Source organism: Calidris pugnax, unplaced genomic scaffold (assembly GCF_001431845.1).
Source record: "Calidris pugnax isolate Ruff unplaced genomic scaffold, ASM143184v1 scaffold7, whole genome shotgun sequence".
NCBI classification, from domain to species: Eukaryota; Metazoa; Chordata; class Aves; order Charadriiformes; family Scolopacidae; genus Calidris; species Calidris pugnax.
In genome coordinates this window covers 1,779,696-1,804,161 of record NW_015090762.1, presented here as the reverse complement: position 1 = coordinate 1,804,161, position 24,466 = coordinate 1,779,696, and the positions used below count along the sequence as shown (strand labels likewise).

General features: G+C 60.0%; 1 protein-coding gene across 3 annotated transcripts in view; it reads right to left on the bottom strand.

Moving 5' to 3' along the window:
* Positions 1-1,119: 1,119 nt before the first annotated feature.
* SCARF2 (scavenger receptor class F, member 2) overlaps positions 1,120-24,466 on the bottom strand; it is a 24,033-nt gene continuing 686 nt past the window's right edge. The window contains exons 1-11 of one of the 3 annotated variants that reach the window (XM_014940818.1): positions 19,284-19,331; positions 18,143-18,185; positions 17,363-17,464; positions 16,559-17,078; positions 16,248-16,466; positions 15,750-15,878; positions 13,107-13,210; positions 12,907-13,024; positions 11,280-11,401; positions 7,087-7,239; positions 1,120-6,703 (exon numbers count right to left, since the gene is read on the bottom strand). In XM_014940818.1, the coding sequence (XP_014796304.1) occupies positions 5,499-6,703; positions 7,087-7,239; positions 11,280-11,401; positions 12,907-13,024; positions 13,107-13,210; positions 15,750-15,878; positions 16,248-16,466; positions 16,559-17,040 (2,532 nt within the window). In that variant the 5' untranslated portion in view covers positions 17,041-17,078; positions 17,363-17,464; positions 18,143-18,185; positions 19,284-19,331 and the 3' untranslated portion in view covers positions 1,120-5,498. Of the gene's footprint in view, positions 6,704-7,086; positions 7,240-11,279; positions 11,402-12,906; positions 13,025-13,106; positions 13,211-15,749; positions 15,879-16,247; positions 16,467-16,558; positions 17,079-17,362; positions 17,465-18,142; positions 19,343-24,466 lie in introns of those variants that run through there. The other 2 variants (XM_014940888.1, XM_014940755.1) reach the window with 2 other exon arrangements.

Below are 24,466 nucleotides of genomic sequence, written 5' to 3'. Positions count from 1 at the left end.
AAACTCGAATGTAAGAAGTCCCACCTCAACATGAGGAGGAACTTCTTCACTGTGAGGGTGGCAGAGCCCTGGCAGAGGCTGCCCAGGGAGGTGGTGGAGTCTCCTTTTCTGGAGACATTCACGCCTGGACATGTTCCTGTGCAATCTGCTCTGGGTGGACCTGCTTTGGCAGGGGGTTGGACTAGATGGATCTCCAGAGGTCCCTTCCAACCCCATGCGATTCTTTGATTCTGTGAAAGGCTGCAGCAACAAAATTGTCCCCCCAGCAGCCCTCCATGGGGCGAAAGGCTGCAAACAGCTCCCAGAAGGCTCTGTCCTCCCAAGAGAAAGCTGCAGGTGTTTGTGCTGCCCCACGGCTGGTGGCACAGGGTGCTGGAGCCACAGCCTCCACTTATGGGGACCTCGGGGACCCCAGAGCACTGACCATGGCTTTCTCCTCCCCACTGGGGGTTGATGCCACGATTGGGCATCCCAGGGGACCACAGTGACCATGCTTGTGCCACTGCAGGCTCCTTCCTGTCTGGGCCTGGCATCAGCTGAGCCCTGCCACAGGAGCAGACCTGGTGGGAGAGGGTGGACACGCAAGCAGGAGACAATGCCTGCAAAAAGGCTGCTATGTATTGTGACCCAAATGCCACCGGAGTCCTCCAGGGACATTGATGAGGTCACTGATGGCCGATGTGAAATGATCTTGGTGGTGGTGTAGTGGCTGATCCTCTTTGGGGTCCCAGTCTGCTGAAGCAAGCCCTGTGCCAGCTGGACACTGGCTGCATGAGGATGGCACCGACGTGGCCTGGGGACATTCCAGTGCCGCCAGCCTGGCCATCCCTGGAGCCGAGTGTCCCAGGGAACCACCTTTGGCAGTAAAGGAGGAATTTCCCCGCATGTGGAGCCTGCATGCACGTGAAGCCACTTCACGCAGTGTAGGCTGAATATGTATTTATACCCCTATCTGTTTACCCTGGCTTGTGCTGTGTCACTGGTGGAGCCGGTGGAGCTCCCCAGGTCCCTCACAATCCCTCCTCCAGCATGACGTACCCCTGGCACCGCCGTGCCCCCCCACAGTGAGCACTGAGAGAGAAATTTCCTATAGAATTTTGGGACCCCGTTGTCTCATGCTTGTTTCATTCTCGTTGAAGCTTCCCTTCCAGGTTTATTTTTGGTAGGGCCTGAAATACAAAATGAATTGTTGGCAATGAGCTCGTTTTTATCACTGCTTGCCAGCCAAGCCAAAACAAATGTGCCGTTGTCCAACCCAAGAGCTCCTTCTTCAGTTTGGGAAATTGGGATGAAATGTGAAGAAGACCAGCCTTACAGTGTTGGTGGAGGAGAGGACGGGCCACAAGTGTCATCATGCTCCTCTGCTTCCCCTGGCTGAGGTCCTGGTGGAGAGGAGGGCTGGTGGCTGCTGGGCAGGTCCTGCACCATCTCAGCATCTTCTGCCAGATTCATCCACTGCTTCTGCTCATCCATGGGAGGCCATGCAATGTGCTTAGTCAAGCCATCATATTGTCACTGAAAACCTGACCTGTCTGTCAGGGAAGGTGGCTTCAGGGATGGTGGCTCCTGAAGGTGGCTTCAAGCGATAAGTGGCTTCTGCCCCATCTTGAGTGAGCAGAAGACCTGGTTTTGCTCCACATCACAACTTGTTTCTGTGATTGGGTTCAGCTGGTTTTCCCTTGAGGTCAAAGGTTTCTGCACGTCCAGGAGAGCAGTGGAAAGTGGCTAAGAAAAAGCAAGCTACAATCTCCCTGGCGGGTCTCACAGCTGCAGGGGACATTGTTTTAGGGTTTTCAGCCTCTGCTGATTTGTGGACCCCTAAACAAAGTCCCCTCACTGGTGTCTGTCGCAGGGTGCTGTCAATTAGAGATAGCCAAAGTGTGGCTGTGGGAGGAAAGCCTGCAGGCCTTCGTAAGATACTTGGAAAAGAGATTTACTGTCCCATTATGCAGAGAAATCAGTCCTTCACGATGCGGAGGTGTTGCAATGCCTCAACCATTGCAGTGGTGATGTCCTTCATGGCCTGTGACACCACAGGACAATTCTTGGAGAAGCATCTGACCCATCTGAGCTGGAAGGACCCTGCTTCAAAGAATGTGGAGGCTACAGTAGACTTCAGGTTGAATATCAGCTTGTTGTTGCTCTTCTCCAGAGTAAGGCAAAGCCCATAGCAGGGTACAGTGGGAAGGGAATGGGCAGCCACCTGAAGGAAGCTGCTGCCTCTCCACCCTGTAGGGTCCAGATACAGGCCTCCCAGTTCAAAAGGGATGTGAAGAAACTGGAGAGGCCTGGAGGGGGGCTAGCATCATGGTCACAAAGCTGGCACATACTGCAGAAGTGGAAGGGGCTGGGCTGGTTTAGCCTGGCCACAAGGAGGTGAAGGGATCTGAGAGCAGCCAACAACTAAGATGACAGAGTTGAATCCTTCTTGGTGGCGCCAGATGATACAATGGGGGACAACATGCACTGACTGCAGTTAGGAAGATACAAGTTGAACCCCAGAAGAAAATTCTTCCCCAGGAGACTTGGTGCAGCCCTGGGACAGTCACCAGGAGCCTGGGGGATCTCCACCCTTGGAGGTTCTCAAGACTCAGCCAGACAATGCCACAGTGGTCCTGACTGGTGTGTTGCTGCCTGGTTGTGCTGCAGCTTCCAGGGACCCCCCAGGATGCACATCAGTGTCTGAGATGTGGGATTTTTGCATTTACCTGTAGGCTGCTCACTCGCAGGCTCTCCTCTGGCTTGCTGGGGCGCTGATTGGAGCCTGTGGACGGGCTCATGCCTGGGCGAAGCTCTGCTCTCCCAGGACAGCCTGTGGACTGGGGCGAGCTTACAGGGTCCAACCTCCCTGGAGCACCAGCCTCAGCTTTGCTGCCTGCATGAGTGAGAAAGCGGCCTGAGAGGAGGCTGGGGCTATTCCCAAATTCACCTTGCTGGGTCATAATCGTGAGTATCATGGCTGGTTCCCCACACATGCTCTTTAGTGCTGATGTGAAATGGTTTGCACAAGACTGAGTGATGTCTGTGAGAAGTTCTTTCTTCTTCAATTGCATTTACTTTTGTAATTTTATTGCCCGGATTCGACTGCTTTCCTTCTCCCAGATCTTTCTGAGCATCCTGGAAGCCTCTTCTGTTTCTCCAACAGCCTCTATGGTGGAGGGAGAGGGACTTCAATGCCATCCCAGGTCTCATAGACTCAGTGCACCCATTTTTCTATTGATTTTGTCTATTTTGACTTCGATGAACATTGAGCTGATTCATCACCTCCTGTTACTCTGCTCTGTGATGTGCCAGGAGTAGTTTCAGCTGTTGTCTTCCATCTTCCCAAATAAAACCTGATGGAAAGGGGAGGGAGAGTGAAGGTGCGCTGAAAGGTGGCCAAAAGTCTTGTAAGCAATGCTGACAAGTTGCGTGATGACCCATCCCTTTATTCTTCAGCTTTTGCTATGAGACGATGCTTCTCCAGTCAGCGTCACAGACACTGTGCTGTCTCTGGCTCTGCGATGCTGAGTGGTGCCAGAGAACCTGCGGGAGCCCCAGCCCCTCCGAGTGCTTTGCTGGCTGCAGTCCTGGCTCCAGGTGGTCTCATCCCATTCTGGTGTTCACCAGCTGCCTCCATCACCATCACCATCGCCTCTGAGACTGCCCTGCAGCTGGCCTTTTGGACTGGTGTTCTCCCAGTCCGTCATTCCTCATCAAGGGCAGAGCTCAGGATGGCCAACAGCAGGCACCAGTGGTCTGGTGAGCCCCGTTTTCATTTCTCCCTGCAGCGGTTCCGGCTCCTCCAGAGTGGTGGGTGCTGCAGCCCCATGGGCTGCCAGAGGCTCTGGCTGAGGCTGAAGGAGCCTTGCAGGGACAGAGCCAGAGCCCTAAAGGACCTGGAGTCCCTATGCCCACTGCGGAGCAGACCTGGGCAGCCACACAGCACAGGCAGCGTGTGGGGAGAGTGCAGGCAGAGCAGAGGCAGAGCAGGCAGAGAGACTGCAAAACGCACACAAAGATGGGACAGCGTGCAGGCAGTGTGCGGGTGAGGCGATGGGAGCCTCCAGGCACAGGGTAGGCAAACTGTCGACACGACTGCTTGGGAATCTTGAGCAGAAGTCGTGTGGGAGAAAGCCCATCTCAGCTGGCCCCTGGGCTTGTCGCAGCCTTGGCACATGGCAGCACCCTGCCCCAGGCTGCATGGAGAGCCCAAACGCTTCTGATAACCCTTCGGCGGGGTGGGTTAGAAAACTGGGGCCAGAGCTCTGCATCCCACTGCCAGTCCCCCATGTCTCCCCACATTTGTGTCCCAGCACCCTGAGCACCCAGCCAGGGGTGGACCTCCTTTGCCCAGTGGCCAGAGCTTTCTTGAGCCCCAGGGTCCAATCCTGGCTATGCTGGAGAGGGTCTGACCACAATACTGGTCTGCAACCCCAGGGGCTCTTGCCAGGCTGGGGGAGGATGCTGGATACCGGGGGGGTGAGGGGATCTTGCCCCTAGGGCTGGTCTCTGCTGCCAAGCGAGCACGTAGGAGCAGCCGCAGCAGGGACCTGCCTCCCCACCCTCCCTACCTGCCACCCCCTGCCTGACCTGCTGCAAGGTCCTCCACTCCCACTGCATCCCACTCACGATTGGGCTGAGCACCCCAGCCGGACCAGGTGATGCTCAGCAGGTCCCCTGCCCATGGGAAGTGTGGGGCATGGAGACATGGCACCTGGCTATGGAAGAAATACATTTTTATTAGGAAAGCACTCTGCAGAGGTGCCAGGCTCTGTCGTACCAAACTAATCCCTCCAACTCCGCTGGATGGGATGCTGGAGCCCGAAGGCGTCCAGCTCTGGCCATAAATAGTGCTTTGCTCCTGGCCAGAAGCAACCCCAGGGTGGATAGGAGGGAGGCATCGGTCGAAACCAGCTCGACCCCACACCGGGCACAGCACAGCTGCGGTGGGACCGGCAATGGAGCGCCATGCCCGGAGCCCGGGGTGCCGGGGCAGGGGTTTGCTGCTGGTGATGGATGCAGGGCACGTCCCTGGCGATGCCCTGGGCGCCAAGCAGCAGCACCCTCCCTCTCCTGGCAGACTGGAGTGGGGCGCGGGAAGCGAGCGGCTCCGTTACTGCAGAATATACCGTGGGTACGTCTAGTACAACAAGCGCTGCTTATGCGATCGATAATACTGCTACAAAAAAGGGGGATGAGGGGGCGAATATGCCACGCAGGGATCCCCCCTGGTTGGTGGCCGGGCCGGCTCCCTGTGGTCCTGCCCTGCGTGGGGAGGGCGAGCAGCTGCCAGACCCGGGCAGGGAGCCGGCAGCAGGGCACGGACGGGGAGGACCAGGTCCTGGGGTATGAGGAGGGTAAAGGAGAAAAAGGGGATGAGAGAGATGGAGGGGAGAAATGGAGGCTCGAGGCTCTTCCAGTGCCCCCTACCCAGTCCACGTCCGCTGGCCATGCCAGCAAACGTCTGTCCTCCCGGCGGGTGGCCAGCCGGCGTGGGGCCGGTGCCCGGCTCCTGGTCACTGCACCGCCTGAGCAGGCACGGTGGCTGCGCGGGGCGGCTCCAGGCTGGCTTCTCGACTCTTCTTCCTGGGAGGCTTTTTAATGGGAGTTTTCTTGGCCGCTTGCTCGCTGGGGAGAGCCTGGTCCTGGCCACTGCTGGCGCTTGGCTTCTCCACCCGCTTGGGCTCCCCAGCTGCCGGCTCGGCCGCCCCAGGGATCAGTTTTTGCAGGTGGGGAGAGGTGGGCAGCAAGGGCTTGCTGGCCTTCTGGCCGCCGGCGGCCGCCGAGCGCTTGGCTTTCTGCGGAGGGGTGGGCTTCTCCCGCTGGGCACCCACCCCGTTCACCCGGGTGCTCCCGTCCCCCTTGTTGAGGCTCTGAGTCTTTTCCTTCAGCTGGGCGGCCAGCTCGGAGGCCAGGTGGGGATGGAGGGGCTCGGAGCGGGCTTTGCTGGTGCCGGGGCTGCGAGGAGCATCCTTGTTGTCCCCGACCCGCCGCTCCGGCTGGAAGGCGCCCATCTTTCGGAAGGCGTTCTGCACTGCCCCGTTGATGCTCTCCGTCGGCTCTGAGCCACCTTTGCTTCTCTGCTTGGGCTTGGAGGGTGACTGAGGCTCCCCGGCCAGGCTGGCTTTGCCCTCATGGACACCAGGCTCTTTTGGCTGCTTCTGTGCTTTCTCCTTGCTCCGCGTGCCTCCCTTCTCCTCTGCTCTGCCCTGCACGCTGGCCGATGTCTCGCTCGGGCTCCTCTTCCTCTTGGCCAAGCCTTGACCTTGCTCGGGGCTGCTGGACCGGGCGGCTGCTTGCTCTGGGGACCGGCTGGGCGCCGGCAGTGAGTTGGACTGGCTGGAGTTGTACCTGCCGTGGATCCAGGAGACTTTGGGCTTCGTGGCTGGGTCTGGGGGACGGGGCTTGGTCCTCTCTGGGGATGGTGGCTTCCCCGGGCTGCGGGGCTCTGTGACGGCATCCTCCTCCTCCTTGGACTGTTTGGAGAGACGGGCGACCCGGGCATAGAGCACGGCACCGGCCGAACCCGAGCCGCAGGAGGAGCGCTCGCTGTCTGAGGACTTGAGCAGGGGCGTTTCACTGCTGTCGGCCGGGAAGGCTCTGACAGAGCCCGTCTCTTTCAGGAAGGTGTATTCACCTGCTTCCTCCCCACCAGCTGAAGCCACCAGCTTGTCCCCAGGGCTGGCGGGTGTCCCCCTGTCCCTGCTGTCACCCACGCTCTCTGTGGAGGAGAGCACGGGGGTGTCAGGCGGGGATGTGCCCAGGGAGAAGAACCAAGATGCTCCCACAGTATGGTAGGACAGCATCCCACTTGATTCCCCCCGCCATCTTGGTGTGTCCCCAAAGTCCCCTTGTGCCCTCCTCCCAGACAAGGACCCCAAGACAAGAGGGCTCTTAAAACAATCTGAGAGCAGCAAACCCCAGAGGAGGAAGCTCTGAAACCCCACGGGAGGCAACATCAGCACCTGCATCCCTTCCCAGGGCACAAGAGGCCAGAGCAACATGGTCCTCACTGCGTGAGGGTGACATCTCTCCACTGAGCAGGCAGTGACCCCTGGCAATGGCCCATAGTCCCCTGGGGAAGCGCCCTGTCCCCCTGCTCACCTTCGTGGGGGACACAGTACACCGGCCCCTCATCTGTGGTGTCAAAGGAGGAGAAGGAGCCGCGGGATGACCAGGATGGGGAGGGCTGCTCCACCATGGAGGGTGGCTCAATGAAGCTGCAGTTCAGGGTGTTCTCCAGGTCATGGTGGGCCACTAGGAGGGCAAGGAACCACTGTCAGTATCCATCATGCTAGATCCTCCTAGCCCCCATGCTGGCTGGGAGAGTGAGATACTCCCCTCTGCCCAACTTGCCAGTGGGTCTTGGGGATATCAGTGGCATCCCGGGCTTGGGGACAGCTCTGCCTGTGCACCTCCACCAGGTGCCATCAACCAGCAATGGTGGTGACCAGCATCCCCCATGCTTGGGGACAAGTGGCTGCAGACAGCAAAGCTCACGCAAGCCTTAGATAGGAGGTGCCCATCTGTACCCCCTCTCCACAGCAGGTCTCCAGCTCCCCAAACCCCTGGGTCCCACAAGGACCCAGCGAGCATCCCAGCGGTCACACATGAGCTGCACAACCTGGCACGGATACCCTGCAAAGAAAGTCCTGGCACTTCAACCATCCCCTTCCTGCGGAAAAAAATGCTGGCTTTAATTGCACAGACTTCCACTTCAGCATCACCATTTGCATTTTTCTCTCCTTTCTGCTCCTGTAAAAGGAGGTAGAAGGAGTGATACCCATGGCAGGGGGATGCACAGTGCTGTTTTTTCCCCAATTCTGCTATTTTTCAATCCCTTTGCCAGTTTCTCCCATCCCAAAGCCAAGAAGGAGCATCCCCCCTCACCCTGTCACTGCCCCCTCCCGCCACATGGGCAGCAGCAGAGAAGCTGAAAATAAAAACCAGAGAGGAAAATCCTGCTGTTAAAAATATTTTCAGTTTCAACAGTTAAAAAAAAAAAAAAAATTAAAAAGCTGAGCAGTGACAGTTGTCTGGGCTGGGAGGGATTTCTTTTTCTGTCGGATCACCTTTCCAGGCTTTTTGCTGGCTAAGCTCCTGTCCCAACCCACCCTGTGGGGCTTCCTCGTGAAAGCTGAGGAAGTGCCTGCAGCTTCAGCATCGTCCTCGTGGTACCCACAGCACAGTGGCAGCACCCAGCTGGGCGGAGGGACTGGCCCTCCCAGAGAGCCAAGCAGCACCAGACACTCGTCCCCATCCCCTGCCTGCTGGCTTTTGTCCCCTGGGATGGGGGAAAGCTGCCCCTGAGCCCAGGCAGGGTCCCTCTGCGCAGCAGCTCTACGTTGATATTTCCATGTATTTGTAACCTCTGCCTGTGCATCCCAACCATGGAAGTCACATTGCAATTTCCACCTTCAATCCTTTGATTCTTGCATCACATCTGTTTTACAATAAAAGAACTCTAACTGTTATTGGGATGCCCACTGGAACTTTTATTGTTTATTAGGGAATCTGGCTTCAGAGATGCAGGGTCATTAAAATGACGGCAGCGATGCACGCTTGCCCTGCATAGTTTGGCTTCTTGAAGAAAGGGAAAAAAAAAAAAGAAAAAAAGCAGTGTATTTAAAGAGCAAAGGGCCTGGAGAGGGGGAAGCGGCAGTTTCAATATGGCTTTCCTTGTAATAAAAACCAAAAAGGGAAAATTAAAAGCAGCCGGCTGGAAGCGGATGAAGGGAGATGCTTCCTGAGAGGGGGTGTGACGAGTGGCTGGGACTCACAGCCACGAGGCGTCTCTGGGACTCAGATGAGACCCAGAATATGGCTGAAGGAGAAAAGAGGATGTGCAGTGCACCCTGAGCCAGGCTGGGGGGCTCCTGTGAGGTCCCCTGGGATTTAGCACCCCCCAGATGATATATCATGGGCTGATGGAACTTGGAGAAATGCAGGTGCTTACCACGGGTCCTCTCATGCTGCTTCTCCCTGAAATCTGCTGGAGCCACAGCACCAGGGTGCCCACCCGAGCCCTGCTCGCACAGCAGCCCATCAGTCTTATGACTGGGGTGAAGCGGGAGCCCTCCTGGCCACCCTCTCCTGCTCTTCCCAAGCTCCCCGTGGTCAGTGTCACCCTTGGGGCTGGTTGAGCTTTGCCGCTCAGGGAGGAGACGTGGCAGTGGGGTGCAGGAGCAGGCACCCCATGGTGCAGAGCTCTGGTTAGCCCTGGCATGCACAGGGTGACACACAACCAAGACCCATGCTGGTACCACTGATGTCCTGGGCAGGCAAACCCCCTGAGAAGCACGCACACAGGGATACCCAAACCCTAGCCCCGTGGCCACTGGTGTCATCCCAGGATGCTGCCAGCCCAGGTGAGATCCTCAGGGAGATGCTGCGGATCCAAAGTTGATGCTGAGGAGCAGCTTTTGAGAGGGGCACACAGGGCTCCAGGCACCTGATGAGCCTTAGTGGGGCTTCAAAACCTGCTGCCCCACCTGGGGAGGTTGTATCACACGTGGGCTTGTATTCACTAATGGCATAGTGGCACCGTGATCATGTCTGAGCTCAGAGGGGAAATCCCACCCGGCACCAGCAAATGCCCAGCTGCAGCCACGGCTCTGCAAGGATGTGAGCAGACCCAGAATGACCACCTACTCGGTGTCCTCAGCCTTGGTCGGCACCAGTTTCACCATAACGTCTCCGCGGGGTCCTGAGCACCTCCAGTGCTGATGTGGCACTTGGGATGGGGTCATTTCAGCATCCCCTGGTCCCTCCTGCTGGGGCAGGACCAACGCGAGGAAGAAGCGGCCTTTGCCACCACATACTGGCCACCATGGCTTCCAGGTGGAGCCATGCCCTGACGCGGCACAGTGGTCACTGGGCATCACAGGCGTGCAGCTGCCACAGGCACCCCATCAGATCTCCCTCACCAGGGGGGTCCCCAGATTCAGCAGGGGCGGGAGGCACCCCCAGATCATGCACCAGAGGGACCAGGAGCTGCCGAAACCCACACTGGCTCCGTGGTGCTGTGTGGGGTAACACCACGAACACAAGGCAAGCCCTGACCAAAGCATTTTTTACCCCCAGTGAAATAACAACCCCCAGCCCCATGAAAAGGCTCCGGGAACAGCCCCAGACCTGCCAGGATCCAAGACCACCCCAAGATTCCCTCTGGCACCAGCGCTGCGTCCCGGGGCCGCTGCCGCCCTGTTTGCACAGCGCAGCTGGTTGGGTGCCAGCAGCCTCCGGGCTGGCGCAGGGAGGACGCAGGCAGCCCCCTTGGAGCCCCCCTGCCCTGGCTGCACACAGGCACCCTCTGTCCTCCCCAAGTCCTGCCCAGCCCCTTCCATAAACACAGCCTCTGTTATCCTCTGTTATCCTTGCAGCAGGAATGTTTCTCCGGCCCCGGCACTCCCTGCTCCGGGGCAGGGCTTTGCCGTGCCCCACACCACGAGGAGTCATCCCCCCTTCCTTGATGCTGGAGCTTGGGCATGGCATGCTGGGACAGGGGCCACCTCTGTGTCCTCTCCCGGGACAGGGGATCTGGCCTCATGCCGAGCTGCTGCCTGCTGGGATGTGGCTGCTTGGAGCATCCCGTCGGCGTTACCCGCCCCGGGGGAGTGCAGATGAGGCTGAGCCCCACGGCAGCGCAGGGTGGGGAGTGCTGCCTGTGCCCCCTGATTTATTCAGCAGCTCCTTGCGCTGGGAGGTCTCAGAGGTACGGTGTTCCCCAGCTGCAGGGGGTCCCTGACGTCCCTGAAAGCCCTGGGTCAGGGGCTTTGCCAGCTGCGAGCACCCTGCTCCGAGCACAGTTTGTGGCTGGGCAGCACCAGGAGGTCACCCCAAATCTGCACCTCCGTCCTCCTCTCCACGTGGCAGTAGGGTAGGCTCTGGCCCCAGCTTGGATGCTCTGGCCCCATGCAAAGCTGAGGCAGGATTAGGACCAAAACGGCAAACGAGGTGTTTTGCTGCCATGAGGGGAACTGTCCCTCTACCTAAAAACCTCACAAAACAGCTCAGCCGAGCTCCAGGCACCAGGTGCCCCCTTCACAAAGCAAAACAATGCATTTGAGATCCAGAAGCTGCAGACTGAGAAAGGGCCGAGTCCCTGCGCGCCAGGCAGCTCGCACCAAGCATTGCGATGGCCCTGGGGACCCACGTGTCCCTGTCACCACTCTGCTGCGCCCACTGCCCTGGGTTTGGGGCTAGAAAGGATGCTGTGAGTGACCCGTGCTGCCCTGCCAGCAGTAAAACCCCTGGTGTTGGGCTCTGTGCCCCCTCCCCAAACCCCAGCACCTTACCCACGACCTTGGGCAGCTTCTGGCGCCGCAGGGGGATGCGCGGGAGCTTCATGCTGATCCGACTGAACCGCCCGCACAAGCGTCTCGGTGGCTTCTTGGCGGCTGCCGGGTCCTGGCTGGAGCTGCAAGAGAAGGTGATGGCTCCATGAGAGAGGCATCAGTCCCACCTCACGCTGGGGACAAGCCTTCACGGGGCGATGGGGAGAGTCGGGAGCTCAGGGATGCTGCAAATGCAAAGGAGTTTCGGGAAAGAGACAGGGGCAGGCTGGTGTCCAGGACACAGGGGTTGGGGACCTGCCAGGGCTACTGCCAGCCCTGGGCACCTACTTGCTCCGTGCTGGGATGCAGAGCAGTGCTGGGGATGGTGGCAAGGCCAGATCTGGCCATGGCCCTTCGCAGCCCAGCCCCAAAACACACGCAGCACTGGGCCAAGATCCTGAATCTTTAAAAAAATTAAAAATCACCTCAACCCAAAACCAAACACGTGGCTTTTCTTTATTTGCTCTCTGGTTTTGAAACCTCCTGAAGCCGAGGTTTCAAGCAATTATCTGCAGCCGCAGGAGCGAGTGGCTTTGTGTGTTGATGCAAGGCAACCTGTGATGTGCCCACCACCACTGCGGTCCCTCGGGATGCTCCAGCAAGGGACCACTGCTGGGCCAGCACTGAGAGTGACCCAGCTGCTTGGGGACATTGTGGGGGTCCAGGCACCCCAGGAGAGAGGAAACTATTTTGAGCCGTTTCCCCCCTCCCTGTGTGATCCTTCACCATGCAGGGCTGTGTTTGTGCTTTTATCAGTGGGATAATTACACACAGACCCCAGGCTCTCTAAGCCAGATGTGCTGGGCTGGGGTTGAGCTGGCAGGGCTGCATGGGGAGGCTTCCGGAAAATTCCCGTGCAGTGGCTGTTGGCACAAGCAGATAATTTCCCTGCAGCCGAAGGAGCTCCCACAGCCTGCTCATCCCTTGCTGAGCAGGGATCCCTTCCTCCCCGTGCAATTGGACTGTCCCCATCCCTGGCCCCATGGTGGGATATCCCCTGGTGCTGCCAAAACACTACCAGCATCCTGACCTCACTGTGGAAACGGACCTCACCCTCCCTAAACATCCCTGTGCAGGAGGGCTGACAGTGCTGGGGCTCACCACCCTCCCCTAGGGCTGACCCTGCTGCCCTGGGGTTTGTTTTTGGGGTCCTGGCTGTGACTTGGTGCCCTCGCTGTATTTTAGAGTTCCCTTTGCAGAGCAGCTCCAGCCCCCGGAGACTGGAGGGGACCTGGAGGGTCTCCATGAAGTGATGGTTCACAACAGAAATGAAGGTGAGGAGGGGGGAAAAGGGGTCCCCAGACAGAGCTCACTCCAAGTCCCTCCATCAGCCCACGTGCTGCGAGGACACAGTGGGACCTGCTCAGACCCCGGGGACCCGCAGGGGACACAGTGCCAGGCGGGCAGCGCTGCTCTGCCTCCGTTTCCCTGCAGCATCGTTGTCCTGCAGCGGTCCCTGCATCCCCCCCACCGGTCCCAGCCCCGCACTGGGCACCCACGTCCCCAGCTGTCCCCAAACCTGCAGGACTCCCCCTGCTCAGCCTTCACGGCAGAACCTGGCGAGAGCCCGCCCGGTCCCAGCACTCACCCCCGGACCTCGTCCTTCTTGCGGCAGACGCAGCAGCAGCAGAGCAGGGAGAGGAGGAGGATGAGCAGCAGCGCCAGGAGGGCTCCCGCCCCGATCACCCCCATCCTCTGGTTGGCCTCTGCAAGACACAACCGGCGGCTCAGCCCGGTGCCGACCCCGCGGCAGAGCCCGGTGCCCTGCCCCGTGCCCCCAGCACTCACCCATGTGGCAGGCACCCGTCAGCGGGTCGCAGGCGCCGTCGTGGCAGCTGCAGGCTTCGGCGCAGTTGGCTCCATAGCGGCCGGGTGGGCAAGTCAGGTTACAGCTGGAGGGAAGGGGCCAGGTGAGAGCCCTCGCCACCCTGGATGTCACCTCCTCCCGACCCCCCTGCTCCGGGGAAAAGCAGGGACCACTTCTACGGACTGCTCTGACACCGGCCCCCCCGCGCCCCAGGGACCCCCATAACCGAGGGAGCAGGAGCCCGTTGCCCACCCAGCGCTCGGGGGATTTGGCTCGGCTGGAGCTCAGATGCTCTTTGCTGCTCCCCTCCTGGGGCTTTGCAATTAGGCGCAGCAATAATGAAAGGTCATTAACCCAACAGTTGCATCTAAAGACAATGCGGCATCACCAGCAGGACAGAGCTACAGCGGCCATGAGCTGGGAAAGTGCCCACATTGATTTTATTTCTATTTTTTTTTGGCCTCCCAGAAGAAGAAAAACAACTGAGCAGCCACGAGGCACTGGCTCCATCAGGGCGGACCCTCCTGGTTCAGCTAAGCACAGTGTCAAATCCCCACCACCTGTAAAATGACCTCCCTGACAGCGTCACGGAGGCGATGGGAACATGCAGGAGTGAGCACTGACCTGTGAGTATCAAAGGCTTGAGCACAGAAAACATGTGAAGGACACACGGACACATGCCAAAGCACCCGGGGCTCTCGGTGTCAGTGGCACCGATCCGAGCTGCCGTCCCGGTGATGGGACAGGCGCCGCGGCACAGGACCCAGCTGGACTGGGGTTATGCCGGTGGTGCCACTTGGCACCAAACCCTCTGCCAGCTGCTCAGCAAGGGCAGCATCCCGGGCTGAAGCTGCTGCAGCCGTAAGGAGCCAGTGGGCCCCAGCCCAAACCTGCTCGCCCAGGGATGCAGCTGCCCCCGGCGCTGGGCGCTGTGCCCAGGGGTGGCTCAGCCCATTTCATGCTCCAACCACTCGCAAAGCCCAGCCTCGTGCCCACCTGGCGCCGGGTGATGCCGGGACACGTGCTGAGCCCCTACAGCTGTTCCCAGCCGCAAATGCTGCAGGACGGGAGCCGGGATATTTCCCGAGCAACCCAAAACCCCTTGCCCCACCACTAGGACCCACATTTCTCCCCCAGGCAGAGATTTTGGGAGAGCAAAGGACGGCAATTTCTTTCCCCCTGACACCTCTGGGAATGACGTGGAGGAGACAAACTGCTCTGTGCACTCCACAAATATTTTAGGAGCCTTTCCTTTAGCATCCTCCCAACGTAGAGCTAAGATGGACATCCCTGCCTGACAAGGACAACCCTTCTGCTTTCCTCACAGAAATCATCCCCTTTTCAGCAAAATTATATGCTGCTGACAAAAACACTAGTTTGCATGTAGTCACAGGGATCCACCCGAGCATCAAGAAAGTCCCCAAGCCTGCACAGCGTGCACCATGTGGCAGAGCTCAGCCTGTGGGTGCTGCATCCCGAGCACCCCCGGTCCCCGCATCCCCAGTGCTGCGCCAGGGCCTCAGAACAATTTAATTCATGTGCTGCCCTCCAGCACTGTGCCAAAATGTTGCCCAGGGAGGTGGTTGAGGCCCCTTCCCTGGAGATATTCAAGGTGAGGCTCAACAAGGCCCTGGACAACCTGGTCTAGTTGGGGGTGTCCCTGCTGACTGCGGGGAGGTCGGACTAGATGACCCTTGGAGGTCCCTTCCGGCCTGGGCAATTCTATGATTCTATGGTAAAATCATTGCCACACAGCCCCGGTGAGCACCAGGACCTTCTCACCTCCTGCTTTGCTAAGGAAGGTGGTGGTGATGCCTGGGATGGGTACCCAAGCTGGCAGCGGTGCCCAGCCCAGCTGCCTCCCTGCTCACCTCCACAGCTCTGCCCGCAGCACAACCGGCCAGTGAAGCCCCCAAACCCCTAAATCCAAATGCTTCTAAACCCTGAGAGAAATGCCAGCACGGGCAGGATGCTGGCCCTGAATCCTTGCTGCCACCACCAGCCTTGCGGTTAATTCCCCAGAAAATCCAACTAACACCTGGCAACAGCTGGAGGAGCTGGCTTGCCCCGGCTTGGGGGGAAATCCCTTCCTCGCCTTTTTAAACAGTATTTCAGACCCACACTGGAAAAAAACAAAAACCAAAAACAAAACACCAGGGGATGGAGGTCCCTTGTGCCTCTTCCTTGGGCAGGGGGAAAGGGGAGGTTCTTCCTGGTGGGGTGAGGAAGACCCCGGCCAAAGTGGCAGCTTGCAGCAGGAGCACCCTGTGGATGCCATGCCCATGAGGCTCTTTGCTATTCTGGGATGTGGTTTTCTCTCCCTTTTTGGCTAGAATTTCCAGCCTGGACTTAAAGAAAAAAAAGAAAAACCAACCGACAAAACACCGTTTTGTCAACGGCATATGTTTTTGCCAAATAGGCATTTCCCGAAGCGAATCTATCTCCCGCAACATTACCGTGCTAACGGCACCATGAGCATGCCCTTTCCCTTCCGCTCCAAAAATCGTCTGAATTATTGCCAGCGAGCACTTCTGCCCCAGGAAACCTCTAGACTGGGAACCGCATAGGACCCAAGGGCGCAGGAGGTGCCCGAGCTTCACCGGTGCCCACCGTGGCTCACTTACTAGGTGCCGTGAGAGCCAGGGTGGCAGAGGCACCGACCAGTCTCGAAGTGGCACTGGCCGTTGACGCAGTCGCTGCAGACAAAGGCGCAGTTCTCCCCGTATGTCCCGTTCCGGCACTTGGTTTCACACCTGGGGAGGAATGAGGGCAGGTGGCTGGGGCACCCGTGGCTCCTGGGCTCCAGCACCCCCCTGGCCCTCCTGACTGCAGGCAGGGAGATGGGGCTGGGTGGTGCCAGCCCTCTTCGGGTGCAAAGCCCCGGACCCAATCCTGGACACAAGAGTGTGGGAAAGCATCCCAGCGTGAGAGCTGAGCCCCACCACCAGCACCCACCCTTACCTGGGGGCACGGGGCAGGGGTCTTGTGGGCTCCCTCTGGTCCCATGGCCATGCCAGCGGGCTCAGCCCATCCCTGCCCTTCCCTCCTGGCTGCTGAACCCCTCAGCCCACCCTGGTCCCTGGGCAGGGAGGCTGGGCAACTCCGCACCCAACTGCACTCACCGGTCTCCGATCCAGCCCGGGTTGCAGTGGGAGCACTTGCCATTGATGTGGTTGCACGTGTGGCCATCCTTGCAGGGGGGGCAGAGCTTCTCACAACCCTCTCCGTAGAAGCCAGGAGAGCAGGGCTGGTCACACTTGGTGCCATTCCAGCCGGCCTCGCAGGTCAGGCAGCGCCCGTCTGCCACCGTGCACGGCTGCAGGCTCTTGCACTGCCCGCACCTGCCACGGCCAAGAGGGACCCGTCACCCGGTGCTGCGTCCCCGAAAGCTCCTGCCACCACCTCCCGCCGAGCCCACGGTCTGGCCACTCACCGCCTCCTGCAGCCTTGCCCATAGAAGCCCGCCGGGCACGGCTCGCGGCAGTACTTGCCCCGGTAGCCCGGCTCGCACGTGCAGGTCCCATCCACCTGGTTGCACTTGCCCTTGTAGCACTGGCAGTAGCGGTCGCAGCGGGGCCCGAAGGTCCGCTCCCGGCACTGGCAGCGCCCCGTGAACTGCTCGCAGGGCGAGTTGTTGCAGGAACACTGGTTGTTGCAGCCGCGGCCCCACCAGCCGGGCTGGCACAGGCAGTTGCCCGTCTGCTGGTCGCACTGGGAGTTGTGGCTGCAATAGCAGGAGCTGGAGCACTGGGGTCCCCACCAGTTGGGCTCACAGGTGCATTTGCCCGTTTTCTGGTCACACTTGCCGTGCTTGCAGAGGCAGATGTTCTCGCATTTGGGACCCCAGCGGTTGGGGTTGCAGGTGCACTGGCCCGTCACGTCCTCGCATTGCCCGTTGGGGTGGCAGCTGCACATCTCCTTGCAGTCGGGACCCCAGAACTGCCGGGGACACTCTGTGGGCAAAGCCATCAGCCCTGGCACTGCCCATGGGACAACCCCACCGCTGGGCACCACGGAGACCCCCAGTCCCAACAGGACCTCTCGACCACCGTCCCCCCCCATGCTCCCAGTGCACTGGATCTCAGAGGAGAACCCTCCAAAGGCACAACGCCCTGAGGACAGAGTCAGGGGGACAGGCAAGGGCAGGGCAAAAGCCATCTGCAGCCCCATCCCCGATGCTGCCCTCTGGCACCCCACGAACCCCACCGAGGACACGCGGGCGCCTGTGGGTACTCACTGGTGTCGCAGTTGGCGCCGAAGTAGCCGTGGCGGCAGCGGCACTCGCTGGGCCTGACGCACACCTCGTTCTCCTTGCAGGTGAAGTTCCCCTCGCACACGGCTGGATGGATGGACAGATGGCAGGCATGAGCGCGGGTGCCACTGGACTCGGCCCCGCTGCCCAAAATGTCCCCAGCCCCACAGAGCAGGGGAAGGGGTGTGCGGTGGCACTCCAGGTGTTGCTGAGCTGTGACACTGGGACTGTCCTGGCAAGTGGCCAGGCAGGCTGGATGGGACCATCAGCAGGAAAATGCCACCAGCCTCCTGCCACCCAGCTCAGCTCCATCCCTGCCACCAGCCTCCAGCCACCCAGCTCAACAGCACCATTGCCACCAGCCTCCAGCCACCCAGCCCAGCCCGTTCCCATCACCAGCCAGCAGCAGTGTCCCCCGCTCAGCTCCGTGTCACCAGCAGAGACTGGGGACATGGCGGGGGGGTTGCAGCAGCCGCGAGCACGGTCCCCCTGTCCCCCTCCCTGCATCCTTACAGCCCGCAGTGGTGTCACTGCCACCCCCACCGCTGCCTCTCCTGCACAGGCCACCAGCCCCCAAAGGCCACCAGCTCCTCTCCTGCCGAGGGGACCTTGTGCTGGGGCCGATGCCCGGATCGGGGCAGGTGCAGGAGGTGGGTCGGGCAGCACCGCGGGGCAGGCAGGCGCAGGCAGATCCCGCACAGCCCTGGACAAGCCTCCGTAGCCACTGGGAGAGGGAGAAGAGCCCACCCATCCCATCCACCTTACCTGGGAGTTCTTAGACCTACGGTGATGGATACTATAGAAAACCCTAAAATAGACAGATTACACAGGTTAGGAGCAGTGAGTCTAACGGTTAGAGCAGGTTGTGGGGGCGGTGAGGAGATGGGGACAGCTCGCTGGTGGGACCGTCCTCCCCCCGCTGTCGTGGCACTCTGTCCTTCTCCCTTCCTGCGCCGAAGGGACTGTGTCCTGCTCCCCGACGCAGGGCACCCAATGCATGCAGCGAGCGGTTACGAGGGCTCATGCACCGTGGGTTAGTTGGTTACGTGGTCTTCACTGCCACAGAGCTCCCTCCGGCTCTCCTGAGGCAAGGTGGGCCCCATGGCCAGCTGAGGCTGCGGGGGGTAGCACAGGAACCCCAAAACAGCCACCTGCGTTGTGGTGGCAGTGCAGGGGATGAGAGCTCCCAGGGCTTCATGCTGAGCATCTCTTCTGCCTCGCTGTGGACTCCAGTAAGAGCTGTAACAACTGGCATGGCCCAGATGGGGCTGCCATGCCTGCAGGCATGGTGGCCCCTGCCTGACAGCCTGCCTGCCCCAACAACCTCTGCCCAACGGAGCCATGGTGGACACATGCCTGGTCCTGGCAGCTTCTCCTCCACCGGCAGCTCCAGCTTGGCTCCTCACGCTGCTGCAGCATCCCGTGGAACCGCTCTGGGTCCCACTCCTGCAGCTGCACCTTCCCTGTCCCCAACGCTTCACCCTGGGGGACACCTCACTGTCCCTTGGGTCCCAGAGCAGCTCCCCCAAATCCTTAGACCCAAAGCTGGCCAGCATGGAGAGAAACCCCCAGGCTGGGAGCAGACGTGATGCTCCCTGTGGAGGAGCTGGGGCACCCCAGGGCATCACTGTGGGAGCAGAGGGTGCCCCAGGGCTGGGCTCTGTGACCAGCACCCCATCACTGGGGCTGAGCACCCATTCCATCCACACGGCTCCCAGCACGGCAGGGAGGCAAAGCAGTCTCCAGTATCCCCAGGGAGTCCAGCTGCAGGGAGGGGTCCCCGGGACCAGGGTCCTCACTGCAGGTCACATCAGGGTGGCCCCTGACAGCAGTGGTGATGCCAGAAGGGCTCAGCAAAAGACGGGCAGATGAACAGTGTCCAACAAAGCAAAATACCAGTGCTTACCGATTAAACACTCGCTTCCTTGTTGCCTCCATCCTGGGCAGCACACGAGCACTGAGGAGCTGCAGAGGAAAAAAAAAGGCACCACAAATGGTCATGACCCTCAGAAAGTCCTGGTCCTTCCCAAAAAACCACCAGGAGCACCGATGCTGTGATGGTGAGAGGTTCCACCTCTGCTCAGCAGCTGTTGCACCCCCGCGGGGTGAGGAGAGCTGTTGGCTCTTCCTCCACCACGCAGGGAGCACAGATCTGCTGGGGGGCTCCCATGGGCACCAGTGTGAGATGCCCCACCAGCCAGCCAGGGCAACGCCAGGAGCAAGGACAGGACCAGTTCCTCCCATTAGTCAGGAGTGATGAAACAACAAAAGTCGTTTTTGCAACCATTATTATTAAAAAAATAAATCCCAAAGACCCCCAAAAGCCGGGAAAAAAGGGAAGGCTCTAAATGTCCCAGGGCAAAAGCAACTGCTCTGCCCCTGAAGGCCTGGCAAAGCACCCTGCTCCCAGGACAGGACGACTCGGTGCCTGCAGCCAGATGCCCGGTGCATCCCCCCTTGGTGCTGGCCCTCCTGGCCCTGGAGGGTGCTGCAGAGAGCAGGGGACGGTAGTGCCTCGATCCACAACCTAAGCCCCACCAGGCTGCTCGGTGGCCTGGGGACGGCACCCCAAAGCAAGGCTGGCACCACCCTGCTGGGATGGCTGGAGCACCACCAGCTCCCAGGGGACATTCCCCATGCAGGAGCCCAGCCAGAGGTGGCTGGGATGTGTCCCTGAGCCCTTGGATGTCCTGAAGTGCCACCACCTCCAGGGAGTACTGTGCACAGGATCATCAGCCAAAGCGTTTTTGGCACAAGCTTGACCCCAGCGACACCAGGATGGGGTCTCAACCCCCCCCCCAGAGATGCTCCACTCCCTGCTGGGATGGGACACATGGGGACTAAGCAGGGACACCTCACCCGCACTTCTTTAATGACCCCCCCCCCGAAGTAAATGGCTGGGGGCTCACGATGCTGCAACCTCAGTGTGGGGAACAGGCTTCCTGTGTTGTGACACCACAGGGACCCCCCGGCAGGGGAACCCTGCTCGTCCCCAGGGTGACCCACACCACCCGGTCCCCACCGCTGACAGCAGCGACGATGGACAAATGGTCTGAGCAGAGGCTGCAGTCAAGGAAAACTTCACCCGGGCTGGTCCGGCGCTGCAGCCTGGAATGCGTTTTGCTTTTGCCTTTTTTTTTTTCCCCCCTCTTTTTTCTTTATATGTAACAAATGCAGAAGAGGAGGAGGAGACAGCAAGGAAGTATTCGCTCAAAACCCAGCACAGTCACAGGACCACGTCTGGCTGCCAGACCGCCTTGTCCCGGAGCCGGGGAGGAAGCTGCCAGCAGCCCCCCCGGCCAAAGGCGGGTACCCGGGGGGGCTGGAGGCAGGTCCCACCCCCGGCCCCTCGGTGGGCAGCACCCACACAGCTGAGCCAGGAGCATCTTGTCCCCCCTTTTCGCAGCAGACGGTGAAAAATTGGAAAGGAGGCAGAAAAGAACCACAAAAATGATTCAAGGCCTGGAAAAAATGCCTTGCAGCCGGGAGCCCAAAATAGCTCCATCTATTCAGCCCGTCGAAGCGGTCGCAAGATGCTGCCATGGCAGCCGGCGTGTACCCCCCAGGCAGGGACCCCGGGGCTTGAGTGAGGGGCTCTGCTCCAGCCAAGCATGAGAGGAGATGCCTGGTGTTGATGGCAAAGGGGGGGGGTCAACCACCAAACCACCTCCCGGAGGAGTGCGTGGGCTGCAGGCAATGTTCTTCCCCGAAAGAGGCTTCAGGCTGCCCTCCCCGAAAAGCCTTGCTGGTTCTGCTGGGACGCTCGGGTGCAGGCGGGGAAAGGTCCGTGGTACCCCAACCCTCCCACGGCGCAGCCAACGTACCTACTGTCTCACCTGGGGTGGCCTTTAACTCTCCACCCTTTAGAAATTCAGCGTTTGGTGTTTTTTAGATGAAACCATCACAGGTTTGCAAGGGGAAACTCCTCCACTTGGGAAACCCTCAAACTTGCCTGGCCACCAAAACAGGCAGGATGGGGGATGCACCAAAAAGCATCACTGGGGCTGAAAGCCCCAAGCTGACGGCAGGGAGTCTGCCGAAACATGGTGGCAGGAGGGAAAAACCCTTCTCCTGACCACAACCATCACCAGCAGGGAGACGAGCCCACCCACCGCCCGGCTGGATGCAGGATTCCTGCTTATCTCTCCACTGATAGCTAATCTCTCTTTCCCCGTGCCCGCCGATGGCGTCCCGCACCCCTCCGCTCAGCCCCTGCCTCCTTTATCAGTGGCTTTGACAGCAAATAAATTTGCTCCTGTTGCAAGGAGAGGCAGCTGGGATGCTGCACTGGTTAACTGGTGCTCCCAGTGCGGCACGTGGACTGGTCCCTGAGCACAGCCAGCCACAGGTAGGGTTGGCATTGGCTGCAGAGGTGATGGGCACCACTGGGGCACGGGTCTAAAACACATCTTGAGGTCTCGGCTCCTCCATAAAGGGCTTGCTCCACGTGCCCCTTGACCACTGGAACTGGGATAACCGGGAGATCTGTTTAAAAGCTCGCTCCTGATGCACATGGAGGTGCCACTGCAGACACGCACAGCACAAATACATTTTCTATTTCTTTTTCTTTTCTTCAAAGCACTACAAACGCTGAGAAAAAGAAGAAAGAAACGCTGCCTCTGAGATGTTGCTGGGGCTCAGGAGCTTTGCTGGTGTGGAGGAAAAGGAGTGGGGATGTGAGCAGACCTGGAGCCATGACCTGCAGGGAGGAGCGCTCGGTGCCAGCATTGCCCCTGGCACATGGGCACATCCCACTCACACTGAGCATCAGTGTGATGCTCCAGGGGTTTCTATGGAGGCAAAATATTTTTCTTGTGGATAAATATCCCACATTTCTCCCTGCGGCACGTCCCTTTACCTACGGCTATGGAGAGTGATCCTGAGGCAGGAGGGACGGCTCCTCATCCTGACCAACGCAGCCCCCCCTAAACAATGAGGAGCGGGCTCACACCCCCCAAAGCTGGACAGAGACACGGGGGCTTGGCTGCCACTCATGGTGCCATGTGAGACCCCCCCTGCTCTCAGCCCATCAGGCAGAGCTGCAGAGTGTCCCCGAAACCCACAGCATCCCTGTCATCCCACCTCGCTCCTCCTCCCGAGCATCACCCCGGCACCAAGCTCCTTCTTTCTCCGTGTCACTCATCACTCGGTGCTACCGAGCCCCTCCCGTGTGGCACACGGGGCTCTTGGGACCACCAGGTTCCAACCAGCAGCATCCCCCCCCCCCATCAGATGCTCCCCGACACGAATCCAGCCTCGGGGTGCAGGCAGAGAGAGATCCCCTGGTGCTGGCAGGAGTAGGATCGCATATGTAAATGCAAACCCTTCAGGCAGAGAGAGGAAAGAAAAATGAGTTAAAAACCAAAGATTACCAACGTGTTAGCGAGAGCAGGACGGGGACAAAGTAACACCCAGGTGTGCGGGGCGCTCAGCCTGCATCCCGAACGGCAGCTCCAGAGAGGGTGACACCAACTTGTAGTGGAGTATAAAAAGGCTTCAAATTTAGGAGCAGTTGAATTTAGTAAACAAAACTTGAACACCAAATAGCCCCCAAATATGCCCCTTTCTCCTGCCCTAAATAGTTCCTTGAATTGCTCCTTGCTAGCTGGGTCTCAGGAAGTTGCAGGAGGGGCTGAAGCAGAATCATCCTCTTGAGCCCTCCGAAACCTTCAGCCTGCATCTCTGAGGGATGCCTGGATGTGCTTGGCAGAGCCACACGGCCAAGAGTCCAACCAGCAGCTTCATCAAGCCCAGGCAAGGGGACGCAGTGACCTCCTCCCCAAGCCACCTCCAGCCCAGCTGCCCCCGGCTCTGGGCATGGGGCAGGACCTGCCTCGGGTTCTTGGGGCCACCAAGGTGGGTTTGGATAGTGACCATGGGTGTCCTCCACGTCGAGGGGAGCAGCACAGTGAAGCCAGGGGGGGCGGTGCGCAGAAGGTTGAGGGGTGGAAAATGATGCAAACATCATCTCAGCTTCCTAGGGACTGTCCCCTCCCTGCCTTGTCTGGCTCCTGGGCTGCCTTCGATCCCTGTCTGCCATGGGAGGACGGACACCACACCTGCCCCTGCACCCTGTCCTGCTCCCTGGCCGAGCCTGAGCCCCACACCTCCCCAGCCTCCATCCAGCGGGGATGGGGGGTCCCTCTGCAAGGGGGAGCACCCAGGCACCCCATCCCCAGCACGTGGGGCAGGATGCTGGGAACAGGGAGGGCACACTGCTCACGTCCCCTCTGTCACACAGATCCCAGGCAGGCAGGGAGAGGCAGCTCCCCGCATCCCCTCCTGCTGAGGAACAGCCACGGGGCCCGGAGCTGCGGCCGCTTTGGCTCCTGAAATGCCTCCTTCGGAAACTCCGGCTGTAATTTGAGGAGGGGGCACCAGCGCCCTGCGGCCCTGCTGAATGGAGCCATTATGCGGCCCCTCTCGCTCGCAGCACGTTTGCCTTGTGGACTCGTCTGACCTCACAGGCGAGATGTAAAGGTGCATTTATGGCCCGGGCCCCCCATCAAGGGCAGGGGATCCTGCTCTTCCCGCTGGGAGGGAGCGGCTGTGGGCACTCTCCCCACCTTTGCTGGTGCCAGCCCCCAGCCCGGGCACGGCGGGGAACCTCGGCCCGAGGTGATGCTCTGCAAAGCGACCCACGGTACACGGAGAGCACTGGGAGCAGGGGACATGGCAGTGCTGGCTCTGGGGCCCCTGCCCCAAGCCAGGCAGGCAGGATGTGACCCCCCCGGGACAGCCAGGCAGTGCCAGCACCCACTTTCTGAAAGCCAAACCCGAGGGTCCTGAAGCTGCCAACTCCTCCATCCCAAGCGGCCAAGGGCAGCTCCAACCAGGACACCCCGAGCATCCCGCATCCTGGCAGTGGGGCTGGCCTCAGGGGGGGCAGGACTGGACCCCCCAGTGCAGCCCGATTGCTTGGAGACACCCAGGACCGGCTCCCCACACCAGAACCGGCCCCGGAGGCACCCAGGACCGGCTCCCCGCCGCAAAACCGACCCAAGGCGGGGCAGGACCGGTGCTGGGACACTCAGCACCGGCTCCCGGCAACACACCCGCTCCCCGCGGAGTGCGGGACGGGCCCCGGGG